The sequence below is a fragment of the Ylistrum balloti genome, unplaced genomic scaffold (genome assembly GCF_031769215.1).
Source record: "Ylistrum balloti isolate Yb309-2 unplaced genomic scaffold, AGI_CSIRO_Ybal_v1 Utg370010, whole genome shotgun sequence".
NCBI lineage: Eukaryota > Metazoa > Mollusca > Bivalvia > Pectinida > Pectinidae > Ylistrum > Ylistrum balloti.
The window spans coordinates 2,792,690-2,813,127 of NW_026782083.1; the positions used below are offsets into that span (position 1 = coordinate 2,792,690).

Below are 20,438 nucleotides of genomic sequence, written 5' to 3' on the forward strand. Positions count from 1 at the left end.
AGGACAGTAACAGTGTTTTGTATGAAGAATCGTTGTAGATTTTGTACTCTTTATATATCAAACGATTTAGGAAATGTTTAATGCAAAACACGTGGAAATAGAAATGTCAGCTATTATAACATGACTATTTGATATCCATACATGTAACTACTAATAGAACTGTCTATTGATTAAAGACAAATCTTGCTAGAAGTCGCAAGTCAATCACTAGGCTTGGAATACTGCCAGGCAGTACACAATAACGAGTTATCTCCCTTCAACCACAGTAACTTACTCTTTGCTATTATTAATAGTAATGGAAACACTTTTAATTTAGAAAGTTTTTAATAAAATGCAAAATTAAAATGTACAATTATATACAAAAACATATGATAATGTTCCGTGTAGGTATGTGTCGTGATATTAAATTGATATTTTTAAAACAAACTAGATGGTTTATAAACAGTCAGGGCACCTTACACATATACATTAAAATGTTATGGTAAAAAAATAAATAGATATGTACAATTTGCATAAAGATTCCAAGGCAGTCTTTTAAAATGTGAACTGTAATGATAATTTGACTAAAATCAATAAAATTTTCTTCTAGAATTGATGAATTTGGTATATAGTGGGCGTGTCTTTTCATAATACATTGTATTGCTACATACATAATACGTATAGTAGCATAGTTGTATTAAACCTTATCGGAGATATTTTGGGTACAATAGAAGAATTGAAGGTGTTTTCACGTGTCCACTGTGTTTTTATAACCATTCAATATCTGGATAATGGTCTGAAATAATTGTATATGTAAAGTGAAATTGTTCGGGATTTAGATTGCAGTTTTAGTAAGTATAACAGATGGACGGGTTACGCAAAATATAACATGATAACAAGCACTATTACAGATACAAGCTGTTCCGAGCACCATCACAATATTACAGCCGAACGGTTCCGAACAACATCACAATATTACAGCCGAACGGTTCCGAGCACCATCACAATATGCCAATCGAACGATTCCGAGCACCATCGCATTACAGTCGAACGGTTCCGAGCACCACCACAACATACCAATCGAACGGTTCCGAGCACCATCACAATATTACAGCCGAACGGTTCCGAACAACATCACAATATTACAGCCGAACGGTTCCGAGCACCATCACAATATGCCAATCGAACGATTCCGAGCACCATCGCATTACAGCCGAACGGTTCCGAGCACCATCACAACATTACAGCCGAACGGTTCCGAGCACCATCACAACATTACAGCCGAACGGTTCCGAGCACCATCACAACATTACAGCCGAACGGTTCCGAGCACCATCACAACATTACAGCCAAACGGTTCCGAGCACCATCGCAACCAAAACATTATAACCGCCGTTCCGAGCCTTATCATATTACAGCCAGAACATTACAACTGAGGTGTTTCGAGCCTTATTACAGCTGAGCTAATTCGAGCCTTATTACAGCCAGAACATTACAACTGAGCTGTTCCGAGCCTTATTACAGCTAGAACATTACAGCCAAGCTGTTCCGAGCCTTATCATATTACAGCCAGAACATTACAACTGAGCTGTTCCGAGCCTTATTACAGCCTGAACATTACAGTCGAGCTGTTCCGACCCTTATTACAGCCAGAACATTACAGCTGAGTTGTTCGAGTCTTATTACAGCCAGAACATTACAGCCGAGCTGTTCCGAGCCTAATTACAGTCAAAACATTAGAGATCAGCAGATCTGAGCATATCTTCAACCTGAACATTACATCCGAGGTGTTCCGAACATCATTACATCCTAACCTTTACCTTGGAGATAATTCAAGCCAGAACCTTTTAAAGATGAAGTGTTCAATAGCATCCTTAAAAGTGGGATATTACAGCCGAGTTTTTCCGGGAATCTTCGAGTGGAACAGTTGAGCCATACAAATGATGCAAGAAAACGACTCAAGCTATCACAAACGTTATCGCGAAACTATAACAGACATTACTGAGGAACTGTAACAGACATTACTGCGGAACTGTAACAGACATTACTGCGGAACTGTAACAGACATTACTGCGGAACTGTAACAGACATTACTGCGGAACTGTAACAGACATTACTGAGGAACTGTAACAGACATTACTGCGGAACTGTAACAGACATTACTGAGGAACTGTAACAGACATTACTGCGGAAAAAAGATATTGAGAAATGTTAAAGAAGGTTATCATGGAACACATACAAACTGCTGAATCGCTATGAAACTCTTCTACAGACGAACGTAACTGCGTAATAGTTCCAGAAGGAAATATAGAGAATTTATAACAGATGTATGTTACGGACAATATTGCGGAACTAAACGGAGTTTACAACATCACCGATACAAATATATATCCTGTATAGCCCTCAGCATCAAGTCGGTCGCTCGTTCGGTGTCGCTTTACTTTCCTTCAGCATATGGTCTTAACAAGCTCATTACGTCAGAGTACCACTTTGTCTTCTCTCGCGTACTCTCGTGACCAAACAAAACGGAAAGAGACCCAAGTCCATGAATACACATGGATGTGGTAATTGGATCGAGGTCGTGACATATGTAGTCCCCATACGTGACGTCACCTCTTATATGATCGTCTTACAATATAATGAAGTTCTTGACCTAAAGAAATATAGAATTCTTTTATACATATGGAAGTTTGGATCTATTAAACCAGAGTAGCGATGTTCTCCTATTACAGAAGAATGGGTGGTTCTACAACACTGTAGTAAGAAAAAACCGGAATCGTCCTACTGGTAGAGAACAAATTACCTATTCGTACAGAGTAAAGAATGGTTCCATAAATACAGAGCAAGGAATTGTTTTACAAGTAGAGATCAGCAGTTCGTCCTATCGGTTCGGATAACGATTGGTTTCTGCATGGTTCTATACTACCATGGAGAAACAAACGGTTCTACCATTACGCAGTAATGAAGGTTCCAGAAGTACAGGTCAAGTATAGTTTTAGTAGAACGGGACAATAAACAGCCCCTGTACGGAAAGTAACGAATGTTTGTAGTTGTACGGAAGGTAACGAATGATTCTACTAGTCCGTAGTAATGAATGGCCATCACTTCTGGTACGGAAACTAACGAATGATTGTAGTTGTACGGAGTAACGAATGATTCTACTAGTCCGTAGTAATGAATGGCCATCACTTCTGGTACGGAAACTAACGAATGATTGTAGTTGTACGGAGTAACGAATGATTCTACTAGTCCGTAGTAATGAATGGCCATCACTTCTGGTACGGAAACTAACGAATGATTGTAGTTGTACGGAGTAACGAATGATTCTACTAGTCCGTAGTAATGAATGGCCATCACTTCTGGTACGGAAACTAACGAATGATTGTAGTTGTACGGAGTAACGAATGATTCTACTAGTCCGTAGTAATGAATGGCCATCACTTCTGGTACGGAAACTAACGAATGATTGTAGTTGTACGGAGTAACGAATGATTCTACTAGTCCGTAGTAATGAATGGCCATCACTTCTGGTACGGAAACTAACGAATGATTGTAGTTGTACGGAGTAACGAATGATTCTACTCGTACGGAAAAACGAACGGTCCTCAATACGTATACGGAAAGTAACGAATAATTGTAGTTGTACGGAGTAACGAATGCCTCTATGAGTACGGAACAACGAACGGTCCTCAATACTTGTGTGGAGAAACGAATGATTCTTTTCGTACGGAAAAGCGAACGGTTCTCGGTACTTGTGTGGAGACACGAATGATTCTTTTCGTACGGAAAAGCGAACGGTTCTCGGTACTTGTGTGGAGACACGAATGATTCTTTTCGTACGGAAAAGCGAACGGTTCTCGGTACTTGTGTGGAGACACGAATGATTCTACTCGTACGGAGTAACGAACGGTCCTCAATACTTGCACGGAAACTAACGAATGATTGTACATGTTGTTTTACACAGGAACGAATGGCTCTTCTTGTACGTTTTGTCCGGAGTAACGAATGATTGTAGTTGTCCGGAGTAACGAATGATTGTAGTTGTCCGGAGTAACGAATGATTGTAGTTGTACGGAGTAACGAATGATTGTAGTTGTACGGAGTAGCGAATGATTGTAGTTGCACGGAGTAACGAATGATTCTGTTGATACGGGGCAATGAATACATCTCCGATTACAAAGGCTGGCAACTTTAAGAAGTCCATGGTTTCATTATATCATAATTCTTCATAAATTAACACGTGTTATTCGTTAAAGGCGACCACAAATTACATTCTTATTCCACGTGTGTACCGACCATTCTGTACTCATCCGCATCACGTGACTTCTGTTTAACCACCATTTTTAAGCTTGCGTGTTCACCTCGCTAATTCAAGGACGTTTATGAGAATTATCTGTGATTTGACAAGCCCCCAAAGCAATTTAATTCATTTCGATTCGCGGACAAACACCGTTCGTGTAAATTCCGGATGATGTGCATCACGTGATAATCATTCCGAATGGTTTCCACTGTCACAGGATATCACACATACACAGTTCTCCTGTTTAGGTTGATAATGCTCCAGCTAAAATGGACGTGTAATAGTATAATGATATCAGGAAATATTTTGCTATTTTGTAGCTGTTCACACTTTTCGGCAGAAGTAATGCTGCCGAAAGAAGGAAAGAAAAAGAATTGTAGCGAATGACGTCGTTCGAAATTATCCTCTGTTGAGTGAACGGTACTGATAACACGTGTGACAACAGTGCGTGTTGATAGCCTCGGTATCGCACACCTCTACCCCGTACTGACGGACGTACTCCCGGCATGACAACATTCCAAGCTGGGTGTTCATAAGCACTGGTCGGTCGCCAAACTGACAACCTGCAATGTCAAGGTCATTAGATAAAGTGAAATAATAAAACATTAAAGTTGAAGGTCGTCCTTATCTAATAATTTGTGAAACATAATTCAAAATTATATATTTATGATAGGAGAACGACCTAACGTGACTCTAAACATTCCGAAATTTATTTGTAAGTAGACAAAAATGATTTTGAATTTAGAAAGTGTATGGTTTGGCAACACAAGTTTCAATTTTGGTAGCCTGTGATTTTTTTGTAATATAAAATGATAGCATTTGGTTTGAAACCATTCTTCATCTGCAATGATTAAGTCAAAGACGAGGGGCTGATAAATTGATAATAGTTAGTACATTAATTTGTAATATCGTAAGTCTGGTATATCAATTATGTTTCATTATTCGATGATTAAACAAATTGTTGATTTTATTAACATACACGCCCGTCTGTAGTAATGCTTATGTGAAGTAATTAAATGTGAAGATGTTCTATGTAAAACTGAAGGTTCCAGTGCAGAATAGCCCCTCTACCTTAACGATAGATAATGAATAACATATCCTCTCCCCATTAAGCTGGCAACAGACTTATCAATAAACATTATTACCTCGTCAGTCAGAACCGGCATGAGTCATCGCTGGGGATCAAATATGTTACCATAGAGGTGTATATATGTTTATCAAAATTCACTTGATAAACCATATATATTATACCATAGTACTATATCCTGGAGAGATCTTGGCGATTCTCACTAACTGATCTTATTTGTTCTTCAAATATTGGACCTTTTTCCTACTTTTCTCCTCTTTCCACTGTTTGTGTCCCTTATAATATGAGATTTGAAAATTATCTTTTAGAAATAACGATAGTAATATTAAACAAATATTAAATCCGAGATGGCCGCCCGTCGGTCATTTTGTTTTTCTGATCTGTCTCTAAACCAAAATAGTACATTAGGGACGAAGGGAAACCTATATATGAAATCTGATAAGTCTCAAACTCAAAAGAGCGCAATAAGGGGCCAAGTGGAACGACATAGGGAATTGAAGAACGATTCATCAAATACTTCTTTAGAAAAGCACAAACAGTATTGCATTGTGAAATCAAACATGTCCGTTGCCCCCAAATCAAAATGGCATAATTAGGGATCAAGGACACCTGCACATAAAAAAGGTCCACCCAGTCGTTATCTAGAAATAACGATAACAAACTTTAGTTGTCAATATCCAAAATGGCCACCTGTTAGCCATCTTATTTTTTCGGTCAGTCCCAATATAACTATGCAGAACAGGGGGCCAATGGGAACCTAAAATGTATCCATCAAGTTTGAGAATGGTTCATTCAGTCCTTCTAAAATAGCGATAACACTGTATGACAATCATAAAAGACGGCCATCATGTCTGATCAGTCTCAAAATAAAGTACGAACATCTATGGACTAAGGTGCTCAGGAAATGACGATAACAAACTTGACTAAAATGACTACCTGTCGGCCATTTTTTTCGAACATTTCTGAAACAGACTATACATCACTAAAAACCTACGTATGAAATTTGAGAAGGATCCATCCAGTACGTCCCCAGATTTGCGATAACAAGAAGGCTAAGATATACCTGTCCTCATTTCAAATGTATAAAACGTCATTTTCATGATTTGACATAAATCATTGCTCATCAGTGCCCCTCACAAATCAAGGCCTAAGGGTAGATTTGGTCTAGACAACAGATAAAGGTATTTGTAGGATACGTACCTGGGATATTCACACGTATCCTTGACCTCAACCTTTCGCACGTGCTGCAGCACACCTGGCGAACGGACGTTTGATAACAGTTCACACGCAGCTGGTTGTCACTTGTGAAGGGTTCACATAACTGCGGGTTCTGGTCGCCCCATTTACACGCTGTAAAATACATTAAACCAGTGATCGGGATAGTACAGTGTGTAATTTGTATATTACAAACATGGATGTTAACATTACGAAAGAACTTAACACCGGGATATTTAAACAAAAGAGCAGTTTGTTTTGAACATTTACTATAATTGACACGTGTTTTATGTCAATCGATATGTTTCAGTTAACAAGATGAAAATACTGTTTACTAATTTCAATCCCTGGAATGGGATTCGGGAAGGAAACAGGGTATATTGTAGTTTATTTCCATGCTTTACAGGAAGATGACGTACTTGGGTTTGACCTGTCCTCTAATCTTGGACACGTCAGACAACACAGCCTTTGATTCTCGGGAAGATAGCATAGGTGGCGCCTTTCGCTCACAATCTGACAACGAGGCGTAAGATCACCATATTCGCAACCGGAAATACCTGAAAAATAAGTATATGAATTACTCTCTCCGATAAAAGGAACATCAATGTACATTCCTTTATGAAGTAATGAAGGTGGTTAGAAAATGGTCACGTTCAGACGATCTTTCAATCATTGAATCAAAACTTGACTGGCAAAATCTTACCAGAGCTTGTTTCTCCTCGATTCTTATCACAGTTGGTCGTTATTAAATAGATGATATTCGAGTGTCCCGAATCTCATCCATACCAAGATGGATGCACCATTAGGAAGCCGCCTCGCACGAGATGGTTACGCCAATAGGAACCGCCTCGCACAAGATGGTTGCGCCAATAGGAACCGCATCGCACAAGATGGTTGCGCCAATAGGAAGCCGCCTCGCACAAGATGGTTGCGCCAATAGGAACCGCATCGCACAAGATGGTTGCGCCAATAGGAAGCCGCCTCGTACAAGATGGTTGCGCCAATAGGAACCGCCTCGCACAAGATGGTTGCGCCAATAGGAACCGCCTCGCACGAGATGGTTGCGCCAATAGGAAGCCGCCTCGTACAAGATGGTTGCGCCAATAGGAACCGCCTCGCACAAGATGGTTGCGCCAATAGGAACCGCCTCGCATCAAAAGAGGTTTATTTATTGGAAAATGTGTGTTATCTGTAAATTCTTATTTACCGTAATCGTAACTACATATACCACTGAGGAAATTTCTTCAACAGTGCCTGCTCCATCGACGCTGCCGAACAAGCATATGAGAGACTTGTTTGAGTGGCAGTGGTATAACAACCAGAGAGGTTATCTGAACATGACCCCTTTCCGGCCACCGCCAGGACTTCATAATGTAGTAAATAAAGATGTCTTGTAGTTTAATCAGATCGATAAATTACTTATGCAATTAACAACTTCATCATCTGTCACTTCTGATTATGGTATACGAAAACACTTTGCAATATTCAGTTAGTAGGCCTTACCTGTATTTCTCTGGAGTTCGTAACGGTTGCACGTGTCGCAGCAGATCTCACGATTACGTGGAGCATAACAGTCGAATGGTTCCATGTTTCTACATTGGTACGACCTGTCTCCGTACTCGCAGCCTGTAGAATGATATCGTTCTCTGGTTAATATATTATTGCTTTTTCATGTAAACAGGAAACTAGAATTTATTTGGCCTGTTTTTCGCTTCATTTGGAAGACTTAAGATACGTTGGCCGAGCAACAGAAATTCGATTTAAATCATTAGAATTACAATCTTACTTTAAATCACAGTGTCCTTTTCCCCCATTCCTTAGAATGCTCCCCTGTCGAATCTTGTTATTTCCTTACCTACATTGGACGCTCGCTTGATGGACAGACACTTCTCGCAACAGTCACGTGACACCCTTTCGTAGTTGTAACAGATGAAGGAGCCGAGTGTGTCCACAGCTCGAGTACATTCCATGTTATTGATGTAGACCCGATATGTGGACACTGGACAGTTCTTCACAGAAAAAAGACAGACAAGTCTTAGGCATAACTAACATCGATAGAGTGAAATACTGATAATTAGTACCATGTGAGCGTACGTATAACAATGTGGAACTTTATTCATCATATTTCTGTATGTACCCTAACGAAGTCTTTATTGGCCACATATAAAACTAGTCTAGGTTTTTTATTTAGATCTCTGACAAGTTGTCTGGAGACAGGACCTCAATATTACAGTTTATTTTGCTGTTAGACCTAAACAGAATAATATCATTACTGGAAAGCTTTATGATATCGATACTCAAACATAACATTATGCATTTATCTTTTTAAAAGTCCAAGACCTGAACGCAATAAAGAGTAAATCTTCCTAGATACCCAGGTAATGTACAAAGTATCTCATGGTAGTATCGGTTGTAGCAAGATCAGAATACCTTCCAGACATGATATAATGGCGTTTTTGTTCTGCCTATTTGATAATAAATCGCCCCGAAAAGATTGATTTAAAAACAAATCCCCCGAAATCTGGATGTCTATTGTACTGTTAGTCGATGTGTCTAAGTTTACAAATACTAAGTGTGTCTATATATGTAAAGCCACCAGATTGTTCCTAATAGATATAAGCCTTTCGGATTAATCGTGAACCTGACCTTTAAATCTATCCGAAAGAAAGGTCATCTTACAGGTACTGTAAATGAATGTCAGATGCTAAAGGGCACAGGATAACTTAATGTTTACCTTGATAGATCTATGTGGAAGTTCAAGGTTTGTGTAGGAGGAAAGGTCATCCACTAATTCAAAATAATGGAACACATATTACTTTCGTAGAGAAATAATTAATGAACTTACTGGATCGTTAGAAATGATTCCAGTGTTGGGAACAGAACTGGTCCCAGAGATGTAGCCTCCTGGGTTGGTCTGTCTGCTATTGTATGTGGTGTACTGAGGGTTGTTGTTGAGGTTGAAGACCTGTCCCAAAGAGCTATATCCTGACCCTCCACCTCCTCGGTTTCCGGTAGTGTAGGTTGTTCCCGTCTGATATGGGTAATAGGTCTGTGATTGAGTAGTACGTGTTTCTGTTGTGTATGTACCAGTATTGGATGGGTACTGGTTGTAATACGGGTAGGTCTGTGTCCCTGTTGTGTACAAAGGCGTGTTGCTCCCCACTCCAGATGACTGGGTGTATGCGGTATGTACTGGATCCTGGCTTCGTCCAGGGTATGTCCGACTTCTAGTGTTGTAGTTATAAGTCGTTTGTCCTTGAGAGGTTTGACCCTGACGTCTGCGAGGCGTTTGGCCTTGTCTCTGTGTTGTCTGACCTTGATTTCTCTGTGAGTCCCCGTTCTGTTGTGTGTTGCTGTACTGAACCTGTACTCCGGAGTTGTATTGGGTAGATCCTTCGTCATCATTTCCAGTCCCTCGTTCTTCATTGGTTCCCAGTCTCTGTGCTGTTCCTTCGCGAGTGACGTAATACTGCGTAACTGTTGTTCTTCTATTGTCCCCGGTCTGATAACCTTGACCTCCTCCATTACCCGTATTTCCATTTGAACCACTTGTAAATGGAGTATACGTACTCTCTCCAGTTTCGGCAATGACGTCATAATTTGCTGTGTTGAAAACCATCCTCGTTCTTACTTCGTCATCTCCGGTATTTCTTCTCGTGTTAACTTGGTGGGAACTCGAAGTGTCAAAGCTGGCCCCGCCATGTTGATAGTCATGAGATGCTTGGCCGCTACGGTCGATGGGGGTGGATCCGGACTGTTGGGTCATTGGGAGAGGCTGAAAATATGAAACAGAAGAAATCATACACCAAGGAATATCATGTGAAACATTATCAATGAATTCTCAGAAGACATTTCGAGCTTTTATCTTTAAAAAATGTAGTTAGATGCACCAGTGTTGCCGAAGAAGATATAAACAGGTTTAAGATATCTTTTGCTTCACTTACGTACGTATTTTCAATGTTTGGTTTTTAATTTACGTTACACTCAAGCTTTATCTATTTTTTTATTAAGAAATTATCTGGAACCCAATTTTTCAGCATACTGATTCAATATTCACGTTTTACTTGGAAGATGCTGTCTTGGCAACTGTTACTTAATTACATCGATAACACTTTTAAACTTGATGTACCTACTTTAAACCCATTAGCGTGGCCATTCTAGCAGGCCGCTTGGGTAATTTGCTACCTATGTTTGGATAGGTGTAGAGACTCATTAGTTCTCTTTACCGTGACTAGACAAAGGTTTTGTTGGTCTGCATTATTTAAGTAGAAGATCTGAGGTTTATGTACTTTGTTCGACTCTCCCTATCCTTCAGAATGTCGAGAAACGGACCTGTCTGCGCTGACGTGGTGGTGCCTTTGGCATAACACTATACTCTGATTTGTTAGAACAGTATGCGACGGACCTCTTGTGTGTTGTTCAGTGTAGTTGTTACCAGCTTTTACAAGGAGTCTCCACCTCGAAATGACCCTGGCTGTTTACAGGTCAATAAAACCAGCAAACATACAAGCCAGTGAAGTGAACATTTATTTGTCTCTTTTCCATGGCAATTTCTGTTATGCATCGAAAACAACTATATATGTTATGAATTTTGCATCTTACGGTCCTTTTCCCATATCTCAGAATCGATTAGACAGTTATCCTCAAATCTAATTTAGGTAATACGCCAGCATGGTCACCGATTAAACAGGGAAATAAATGAGAGATTGTTGGTCTAAATATTTAAAACAAATTAATAGATATTAATTGAAATAGCCAATTTAAATCGTTTCTGTTATAAATCATATTCAGAGAAATACTAAGGAAGTTGTTGTTCCATGTTTGACGTTACGAATCAAAATGACTGCTGCAGTATCAGGTAAATTGACCAAGAACTAAACAAAATTCTCCACTATAAATATAACTGACATCGTACCAATTGGAATTCTCCAATGCCATTTAATTGAATTTCAGGAAAACCATTTTAATTTGCCAGCCACTACAAAATGTCCCACGTATCAGAAACTAAAATATAAAACCGTGCTCGTAACAGGTACCCGTAAATAACACTGTCCTTCTTATTTGAGATATACTGGATAAGATGTATTAAGAGTATTTACACAGGAGTTGGGATCTCGTACATATGGACATTGGTAAAACACTGGCTAGAATGACTTTCCTACAAGAACACTACTTACATGTGTTATATATGTGTTAAAAAAACACACACAACATGCCTCTTCACACATACACACGCATCAAAACTAGATTAATTTAGCCAGCTATGTTGTATAAAAATCTATACTGTGGTAAGAAATTTAGTGATGTTAGCCAATGTTTATAGAGATAATCATGAACATTGTTATACATTCTGCGATTTGGTTCTTCAAACAATATCGTGATGTTGGGATAGCATTGCTTGAATTTTGGTAGTTTCTGTCTGAGCCTACTGTAATATAGACTATTTACAATAAACAAATATCCTGTAGTTTCTTAATCTAAAAATAGCCTTTGTTTCGATAATAATCCGCGATTGAATTCTGACGTCAGTGGTCTATATGATCGCGTCCCAGGAGTAAAGGCGAATGGTTATGATTAAACTGTTACGGACATCTAAGGTGGAAGAGATATTAACTCGCTTTGAAATCAACATCTCAATTACTGCGCATTCTGTTAGAGCCCAAGTTGTCTATATCAATCAACTGGACATACACGTATCTTTGCGGATCGATAACGGGACATTTCTTCTACATGATGAATTATATGCACTGGTTGTTAGATATCTGCAATAAAACACATCTGATATTTTGTTTGTTTGCTTACTTTAGACCTTCGATACAAATGTCGTGAGCTGTATAGCAAAACGCCAACTTAAAACCACCTTACATACCGAAAGGCGTGCTGAAGACAAATGAAAGTTACAGGAGCTAGCCACTACAGCCAGCTAGTAGTGACTGATTGATGGTCAATGTTTAATCAACTGACTTCAGTATCTAAAAATCTTCAATTGGTACCTTCAATATTTGTACTTACTGAAAAAATCCATTGCAGACCAACAATTTCAGGGACACTTTTTAAAGGCTTTGATTTCGTTTTTGAATACCTTGTTCTCATTTGGGAACGTCACATTGCTTAACTGGATTGACCAAGGTTTACATGGTTGATGGCATCGATGAAGCAGAAGACGCTTACTCTTCCGGAACACCTTACATTAGTGTTCCTGCACTTTTTCAGGAGTCTCCGCCGTGTAAATCTTTCTTTTGTTTACAGTTTGACCAAGTTTGATTGAATTTGAGTTTGGATTACGATTGTGTTGACAAATTGGGATTTTTTTGTTGTCTTTACGTTTAGTTAATTGTCTCGTATCCGAGAATGAAGTGCATTTAACTTTAACATAGGCATTTCCGTATTATCGTAATGGTTTCAAAAGATTGCATGCTGTAGACACAACTCTTAGGTCCGAGGATCACAGTAATCTGCATGCCACCTTTGAAGTCAGAATATACACATGTAGTTGACCTTCTTTTGAAATCATAAGTTATATAAATGAAATGAAATTTATTGAATAATGGGATAGAGCACCTCTCCATCTAGACTTGGAAACCTCTTTTGACTAATTTTTGCTTTTCTCCCTCTCTGGTTTCAGCATTTAGGCCATTGGTGGATTGACTTAACTTCCGTGTGTTAATGAAATGCTTATTTGAGAGTGCGGTTATTATTTCTGGTTTCATTAGCTGCATGACTTAATATGATAATGAATAACTGAAGGAGCAGGTAAACGAAAGCTTACAGAACAGTAAAACCTCAGACTTGGGTCACTAATTATAATAACCGTCTTTCGTACCTACCGGTAATGATCCGCCATCTGTCGTCCGCTTCTGTCTTACTGGAATGTCAATTAATTTTTCCTCTTCTGGTGTGTCTGAAAAACCAAGTGAAAAAATCGAATTTTTACCATGGATGGAACGAGGACAATATAGGCACAGAGCAAAAATATTTCCACTGATTAGATACAAGACGAATAAGACCAGGTGTTTTTGAAGGGTTAGCATATTAACTTTCAGAGAAGACGCCAAGTATATCCATGCTACTAATGTCAACTTATCATAAAAAATCCAGGTCAATATCATTGAAACAAAATACCACCTATTAATTTTGACAGCATAAAACGTTTAGAGTCATAGTTGTAATAACCTCCCAAACTGATTACAAGGTGTAACTAATGAAATGTGAATGTTATTCTGAAATATATAATCTGATTGGTCTTTGATAGCGAAATGGATTAATTTGGTCGGTAAATAGGTCTTTCGGTTGTTCGCGTCCTGTTAATAGCCAAGATCCATTAGGGGTAGCATTCAAGAGCTAATGCTGTAAACTGTATATGGAACCACCCGAACTGACAAACGGCGGACTTGTCATAATTATAGTGTAAAGCTGAACAGGTCAAAATGAGTAAGCTGTATGAACTTTAGTTTGTCTTATTCTGTTGATAGACTTAAAAACATTCATCTATTGAGTTAAAGCTCAACAGAAAGCCCATGAAATTGGGAATTTTTTTCAATCTGGAAAAAGTTCAAATCATCCCCGACCAAAACATACTTCAGTATTGCCCAACACCAGCCTGACGTTAAAACATGATGCGAGATAACACGCATGGACTAAATATACTAAAACTTTAGCAATAGAATCTCCAAAATCATCCGTAATTACAACATTGCTTTAATTACCACTGATGAGTGTCTATAAATGATTAGTAACTTGGTTGGCGGCAGTTAGACGTTCCAGACTCTGAAAATCTAAATTTCTAATAAAAATAAAAAAAAAAAGAAAGAAAAGCATGCTATCCTCGTTAACTTGTTATGAAAACCTAGGCACGTTTGTGCCGGGATTGACGTGTCAAAATATGCTCGATTTTCTCCCGGAACACTCATTTATATGATTCATTGAGCTCGTTTTCTATTTACATTTAACACTTCCGAAATGCACATGCAAGAGATGAATTCTCCCCGGGATAAATCTCGACGAGCGGTTATTGTTAAGTGCAACAACAAACAGCCAGTTAGCTAGGATATAGTATTTTGCAAACTTACGGCAAAAACTTAAAGAGAGCATTTTGTACGAAGAAAGAAATCTGTTGAATGCAATCCTACATAACCTAGTTGACGGGAGTGAGATAGCGTGCCTTCCTTGATAGCAAACAAACGTTAATTGATGCAACAGGGCGTTTTCCCATGCAAGATCTAATGACTGGTGAGCTCCATTTCTTTGTGCACGAAAAGCCCAGTCCTAATGGGGTCCAATGCGATCTGCACCATTTGAGTAAATCATTTTGGGAATTTCTTAACTCTAAGAAAATGAGATATAGTTTCATTTTTTAAACTGTAAAATATCTGACAATTCTTATTTGCAGTGAAATTCTGTTTGCAGATGATGCAATGAAGATAACAAAGTTACCAGTTCATACTTGGCATTGCTTCATACGGTACTTCTGACCTATATATTTCCATAATTATTTCATATAACGTGTTACATTCCCGCTGATTGTGCTGCCTCCTGAACACGCTTCGACTCTGTAGTCTGTCAATGCTCAATTATCCTGACGAGTGTACCTCACCAATGTACCATGTGTAGCTCACTTGTAGGTCATTATCATACTTGTATCTGAGATAGGAAGTGACATTTAAGTAGTACATGACTTTCACAACGTTTGACCAACACAATTATAGGTATAAATAACGATATACGACAGTTGTATCATTGGGTGCCATATTTGACCTCAGAACTTTCAAATCAACATAGATGTAAGGCGTGGCGTCGACACTTGTCGAAATTGTATATCCAACTGAAATTTACATAGTACATATCGATAAAGCAGAAAACAATTAACCTTCTGGTCCCAATTTCTACAGTTTCAAGTAAATTCTTATTTTGTTCATACATGTTAAATTACTATGATTTAAAATCAATTTCTAATGTTGCGGTATTATTTGGATGAAGAAACGACAACAGGATGAAGACTGATATATCATTATACCAATTTTACTTATGTAAGTATCATGAGGAGGTAAACTAAGTTCGGAATTTCTATCAGGAGGACGGGGGTAACTTGTATATAATGTTATTTTCTGAGTTTGATAAAACATAGTAAGCCGATTATATTCACTTGTGTATTTTTGTGCTGACTTCAGCATCATACTTTCCGATAGGGGGCGTTGAAGTAATCAATTACACGTGCTGGACGTTAGGATTTTAACGGTGAGGTCACTTGGCGATAGTTGCACCTATAGTGCACATGGTAATCTATTTAAAGTTATTTTCATTTTCTATAAGGGAGATAATTTGGATTAATTTGTCTAATTTGTGTAGTGTGTGAATTAGCGACATGTTTAGCTGTAATAAAAGATACAAATTTGTGAGAATATTATTTTGTAACTGTCGGAGCTTATCCATTCCTTACAATGAACATTACATCTTGGTTTTTCTGGTGTTTGTGTTTCCTGACAGAAGGTGAGGTATCGGAGGGATCTTTATCGCAGGAGAACAGCGGCTATGGTATATATAAGCAAAATAAAACCAGGATTACTGAAAGGTTTCATTGACGAAACCTACCATGTCAACCGAGATTACTACAGAAGATACCACCGTCCACAAGTTATGTCTCATTATTTACAGCTAGCTGTGAAAGTGTTGCATTTAGTAGAAGTAACGCTATCTATAAGTGTTAAGGTGTGATGAACATAGGTAAAAACAATAAGATAGTCAAGATGCATTAAGTTTGTACATGTGTTATAACCATTTACATCCTACCCACAAAATATCACTTTATCCTTCTTCTTAAATATGTTATCCACATGTATTATTTTGATACCAGTGTTCAGATTGGCTACCAGCTCCTACGACTGTGTAAAGAATTGTTCAGCTTATTTTTCACTAGCTTTGGCCCGCTTCTTTGAATTCACATATATTCAAAGGACTTTACTATGTATCTCAATATTATTCATAATTCATATTCTAGAAGCCGCGACCAGTATAAAGAAGTGGGTTGAAGCCTTACTGATATATCTTTCAGTGATCAAATTTTGCCGTCGGCTTGCCTGTTTGATCGGCATTAAGACATCATTACAGTATCTAATTGATATAAAACAAAATATCTTATCATCAAGATGTTCTTGTTTGTTGCCTCCTATGCGTTTTTCTAACTCTAGCTTTCACTTCAAGTCCGATGTATAAGACACGAGTCCTACATGTATAGGGACGGAAACGCTTAATGATGGAATATCATTCATTCTGCACTCAGTCTATCTAATGCTTTAGTTTATAGATAAGTTCTCGTTCTTTAATTTGTATTCTTTGTACAATTCTTGGCCATATCTTCAAATGTACACTTACTTGATGTTCTCTTGATGTACTTTCATTGCATGAAGCCTCTATTTCGAACTATTTGGAAAATGAAATGCATTAGTGCACATTGGACAAACACAGTTTAGTATATTTCAAAAACCGATGATTTTGGTGTGACCCAGTGACAGTTGTCTAGCAAATTATTGGCTGTGTACGTCAACATATGGCTTTCATCACAAATTGGAGTGACTTTTTTATTCAAACCATTTCGGAAAACGTTGGTTATATAACAGCAGCCAATGAAAAATTCAGTGAGTTTTTCTCTAATTGGAAACATATTTTAACCTGGTATTTTCAGCGTAACTCATTGATCAGTTTCTTATCACATAGTGTAGATATTTTGGTAGGTCATTTGTAATAGTTCGTCTGTTTTACAGACTTTGTATTTCTGGGACGCATATTTGGAAAATGTTTAAAAGATGTGAGAACGCTTGAACATCTGTATATATTTGACTATAATTTTTAGAACCGATAAGTCTGTCTTACACTCCAGAGTGGACGAAGCAAAGTTCTTATCGTAACAATTAGCAGACACCATCTATCCTCATTCTTCTCATCGTCGTGGAAGGGGCACATCACTGCGTTAATTACGTAAATGAGAGTGATCTGGGAGGCTATGTACCACACACGGAATTCGTTAGTGGAATAATGATCGCTGACATTTCACACGAGGTTAAGGGGGTATGTACCGCTACCTTAATATATACACATAAAGTACATGCAGGTCTAACACGTGGCGGGAAACTCCAATGAGGATAAAACCAATTTGTTTCTAGTCCTTGTATTTCGTTATAGTAGATTTATCTTAATTCCTAAATGAAACTAATTTATGGAACTTGAAATGCTACATATTCATGTAAATCGAATACATTTCATCATACTTATATCCATGGTAAAGTAAATGTACTGGGTTGGTCAATTAGTTCAAACACAACGCAGGATGAAGAAAGTATGAAAGGTCAAGTGCTTGTTAAATTCTATCTACAAATGTATATCAGATTGTGTCTTGTTCTACACTTATATAAATATACTGAATTCAGGATTTCTGAGAAATCGACTTGCCGATCTATAGACGTTTAAGTTCAAAATTCGCAATAAGTACATTTGTGATGTGTGAGAAATGTTCAACGTGTCATTGACTAAACTAAAACAACTCGGGGTTAAAATACAGCTGTTTGATACAGGTAAATAAGGGCTGATAGTTTCCGCTGATCGTATCAGCTCTCGGAATACATTAAGGCAAACCTTGACCTATCTCTGGTCGTGGGAGAAATCAAACGTAATGGCTCACACAAGTATTTTGGTCTCGTTGATTCAAAGATAACATAGTTTTTGCACGCAATAGAAATAACACACCGATATCTAATGATGATACTCTCGAGCCAGTACTGGCACCAATGTAACTGATCAGACTATTAAATCAACATTCTTCATCAAAATGATGCTGTTAAAAAGCAATATGCAATTGCCTGGTATTATTCTCTTTTTTTTCCGGAGTCTCTGTGTAAATCTATCTGTTGTTTATATTTTGTCCTCGTTTTATTGATTTTGAGTTTTATTATGATAGTTTTCGCATGTTGATGTATTTTTATTGTTTTTATCTTAAATAGATATTTCAAGGAATGCCTAGATTTTGAATATAATAAGTTAAGACGAATATCTATGATTAGTTTCGAGAAAAACGTCATTTTCGTTATAATTCGTTATATAAAGATAGCATTGAACACGATATTTGTCCGAGCCATTCAAGAGCAAAAGCTACGATACACTAACGGCACTACAGCATCGTTCAACTAAATACAATGATACATTAAAGGCAGTAAAACACACTAGCATGATAAACTGAGCATAGCACTATTCAACCAACTAGAATGATACACTGAACGCAGTATAACACTGTTCAACCAACTAGAATGATACACTGAACGCAGTATAGCACAGTTCAACCAACTAGAAAGATACACTGAACGCAGTATAGCACAGTTCAACCAACTACCATGATACACTGAACGCTGTATAGCACAGTTCAACAAACTACCATGATACACTGAACGCTGTATAGCACAGTTCAACAAACTACTATGATACACTGAACGTAATATAGCACTGTTCAACAAACTACCATGATACACTGAACGTAGTATAGCACTGTTCGACTAACTACCATGATACACTGAACGCTGTATAGCACAGTTCAACAAACTACTATGATAAACTGAACGTAGTATAGTACTCTTCAACAAACTACCATGATACACTGAACGCAGTATAGCACTATTCAACCAACTACCATGATACACTGAACGCTGTATAGCACTGTTCAACAAACTACCATGATACACTGAACGCTGTATAGCACTGTTCAACAAACTACCATGATACACTGAACGTAATATAGCACTGTTCAACAAACTACCATGATACACTGAACGCTGTATAGCACTGTTCAACAAAGTAGAATGATACACTGAACGCTGTATATCACTGTTCAACCAACTAGAATGATAAACTGAACGTTGTATGTCACTGTTCAACAAACTACCATGATAAACTGAACGCTGTATATCACTGTTCAACCAACTAGAATGATACACTGAACGTAGTATAGTACTGTTCAACCAACTAGAATTATACACTGAACGTAGTATAGCACTGTTCAACAAACTACCATGATACGCTGAACGCAGTATAGCACTGTTCAACAAACTATAATGATACACTGAACGCTGTATAGCACTGTTTAACAAACTACCATGATACACTGAACGTAGTATAGCATTGTTCAACAAACTACCAAGATACACTGAACGCTGTATAGCACTGTTCAACTAACTACCTATAACATAACGATCAACTGAGAGTATAGGACTAGACTACCAACACGATTTAGCTGAATATTTTACAGGTGGAAATTTATATAACACAGGAAATTACGTAAAACCAAAAAAGATACAACAATGCAGCAACAAGGACAACGTCTTAATGCTTTCCTAACCACGGAATCTACCATATTTATCATCACTTATGACATGTAGCATGTTAACTAGCACGGCAGGTGTAACTAGACATAGATTGTTATACATGTACCCTAAATCGTTTTACGAATGTGGGATAATTTAATTTCGTTTTATAAATCATCAACAGTTTTCCGAAAATTAGGTAGGCGAGGAACTTGTGGCGTACAAAATCTACATTCCTTTGTTTTTGTGGGGTTTTTTTTGTATCAGCTATCACGAAATCCCTACTACAACGGAAGTATAGATTTCATGACTGACGTCAAATATCGTTAACGATACGCACTTGTATATTAAAAAGTTAATAAAATAGTAATAAAAATTGCCTTAACAAAACAAGCATCTGTGGTTTTACTTGTGTAGGCCTGAATTATCATTTTCTGACTATATGTAAGTGATGTAGCCATTTTTCCACAGCCTGTATCAATGTGTCGTTAGGTACTTTGTACGTCGATAACAAACA

At 37.9% G+C, this 20,438-nt stretch overlaps 1 protein-coding gene across 1 annotated transcript in view; it reads right to left on the bottom strand.

The window, feature by feature from the left end:
* Window positions 1-305: 305 nt before the first annotated feature.
* LOC132548378 (uncharacterized) overlaps window positions 306-20,438 on the bottom strand; it is a 29,498-nt gene continuing 9,365 nt past the window's right edge. Inside the window, exons 2-8 of the mRNA XM_060212240.1 lie at window positions 13,409-13,482; window positions 9,427-10,356; window positions 8,437-8,590; window positions 8,085-8,207; window positions 7,001-7,138; window positions 6,567-6,716; window positions 306-4,842 (exon numbers count right to left, since the gene is read on the bottom strand). Of these exons, the coding sequence (XP_060068223.1) occupies window positions 4,679-4,842; window positions 6,567-6,716; window positions 7,001-7,138; window positions 8,085-8,207; window positions 8,437-8,590; window positions 9,427-10,356; window positions 13,409-13,482 (1,733 nt within the window). The 3' untranslated portion in view covers window positions 306-4,678. The remainder of the gene's footprint in view (window positions 4,843-6,566; window positions 6,717-7,000; window positions 7,139-8,084; window positions 8,208-8,436; window positions 8,591-9,426; window positions 10,357-13,408; window positions 13,483-20,438) is intronic.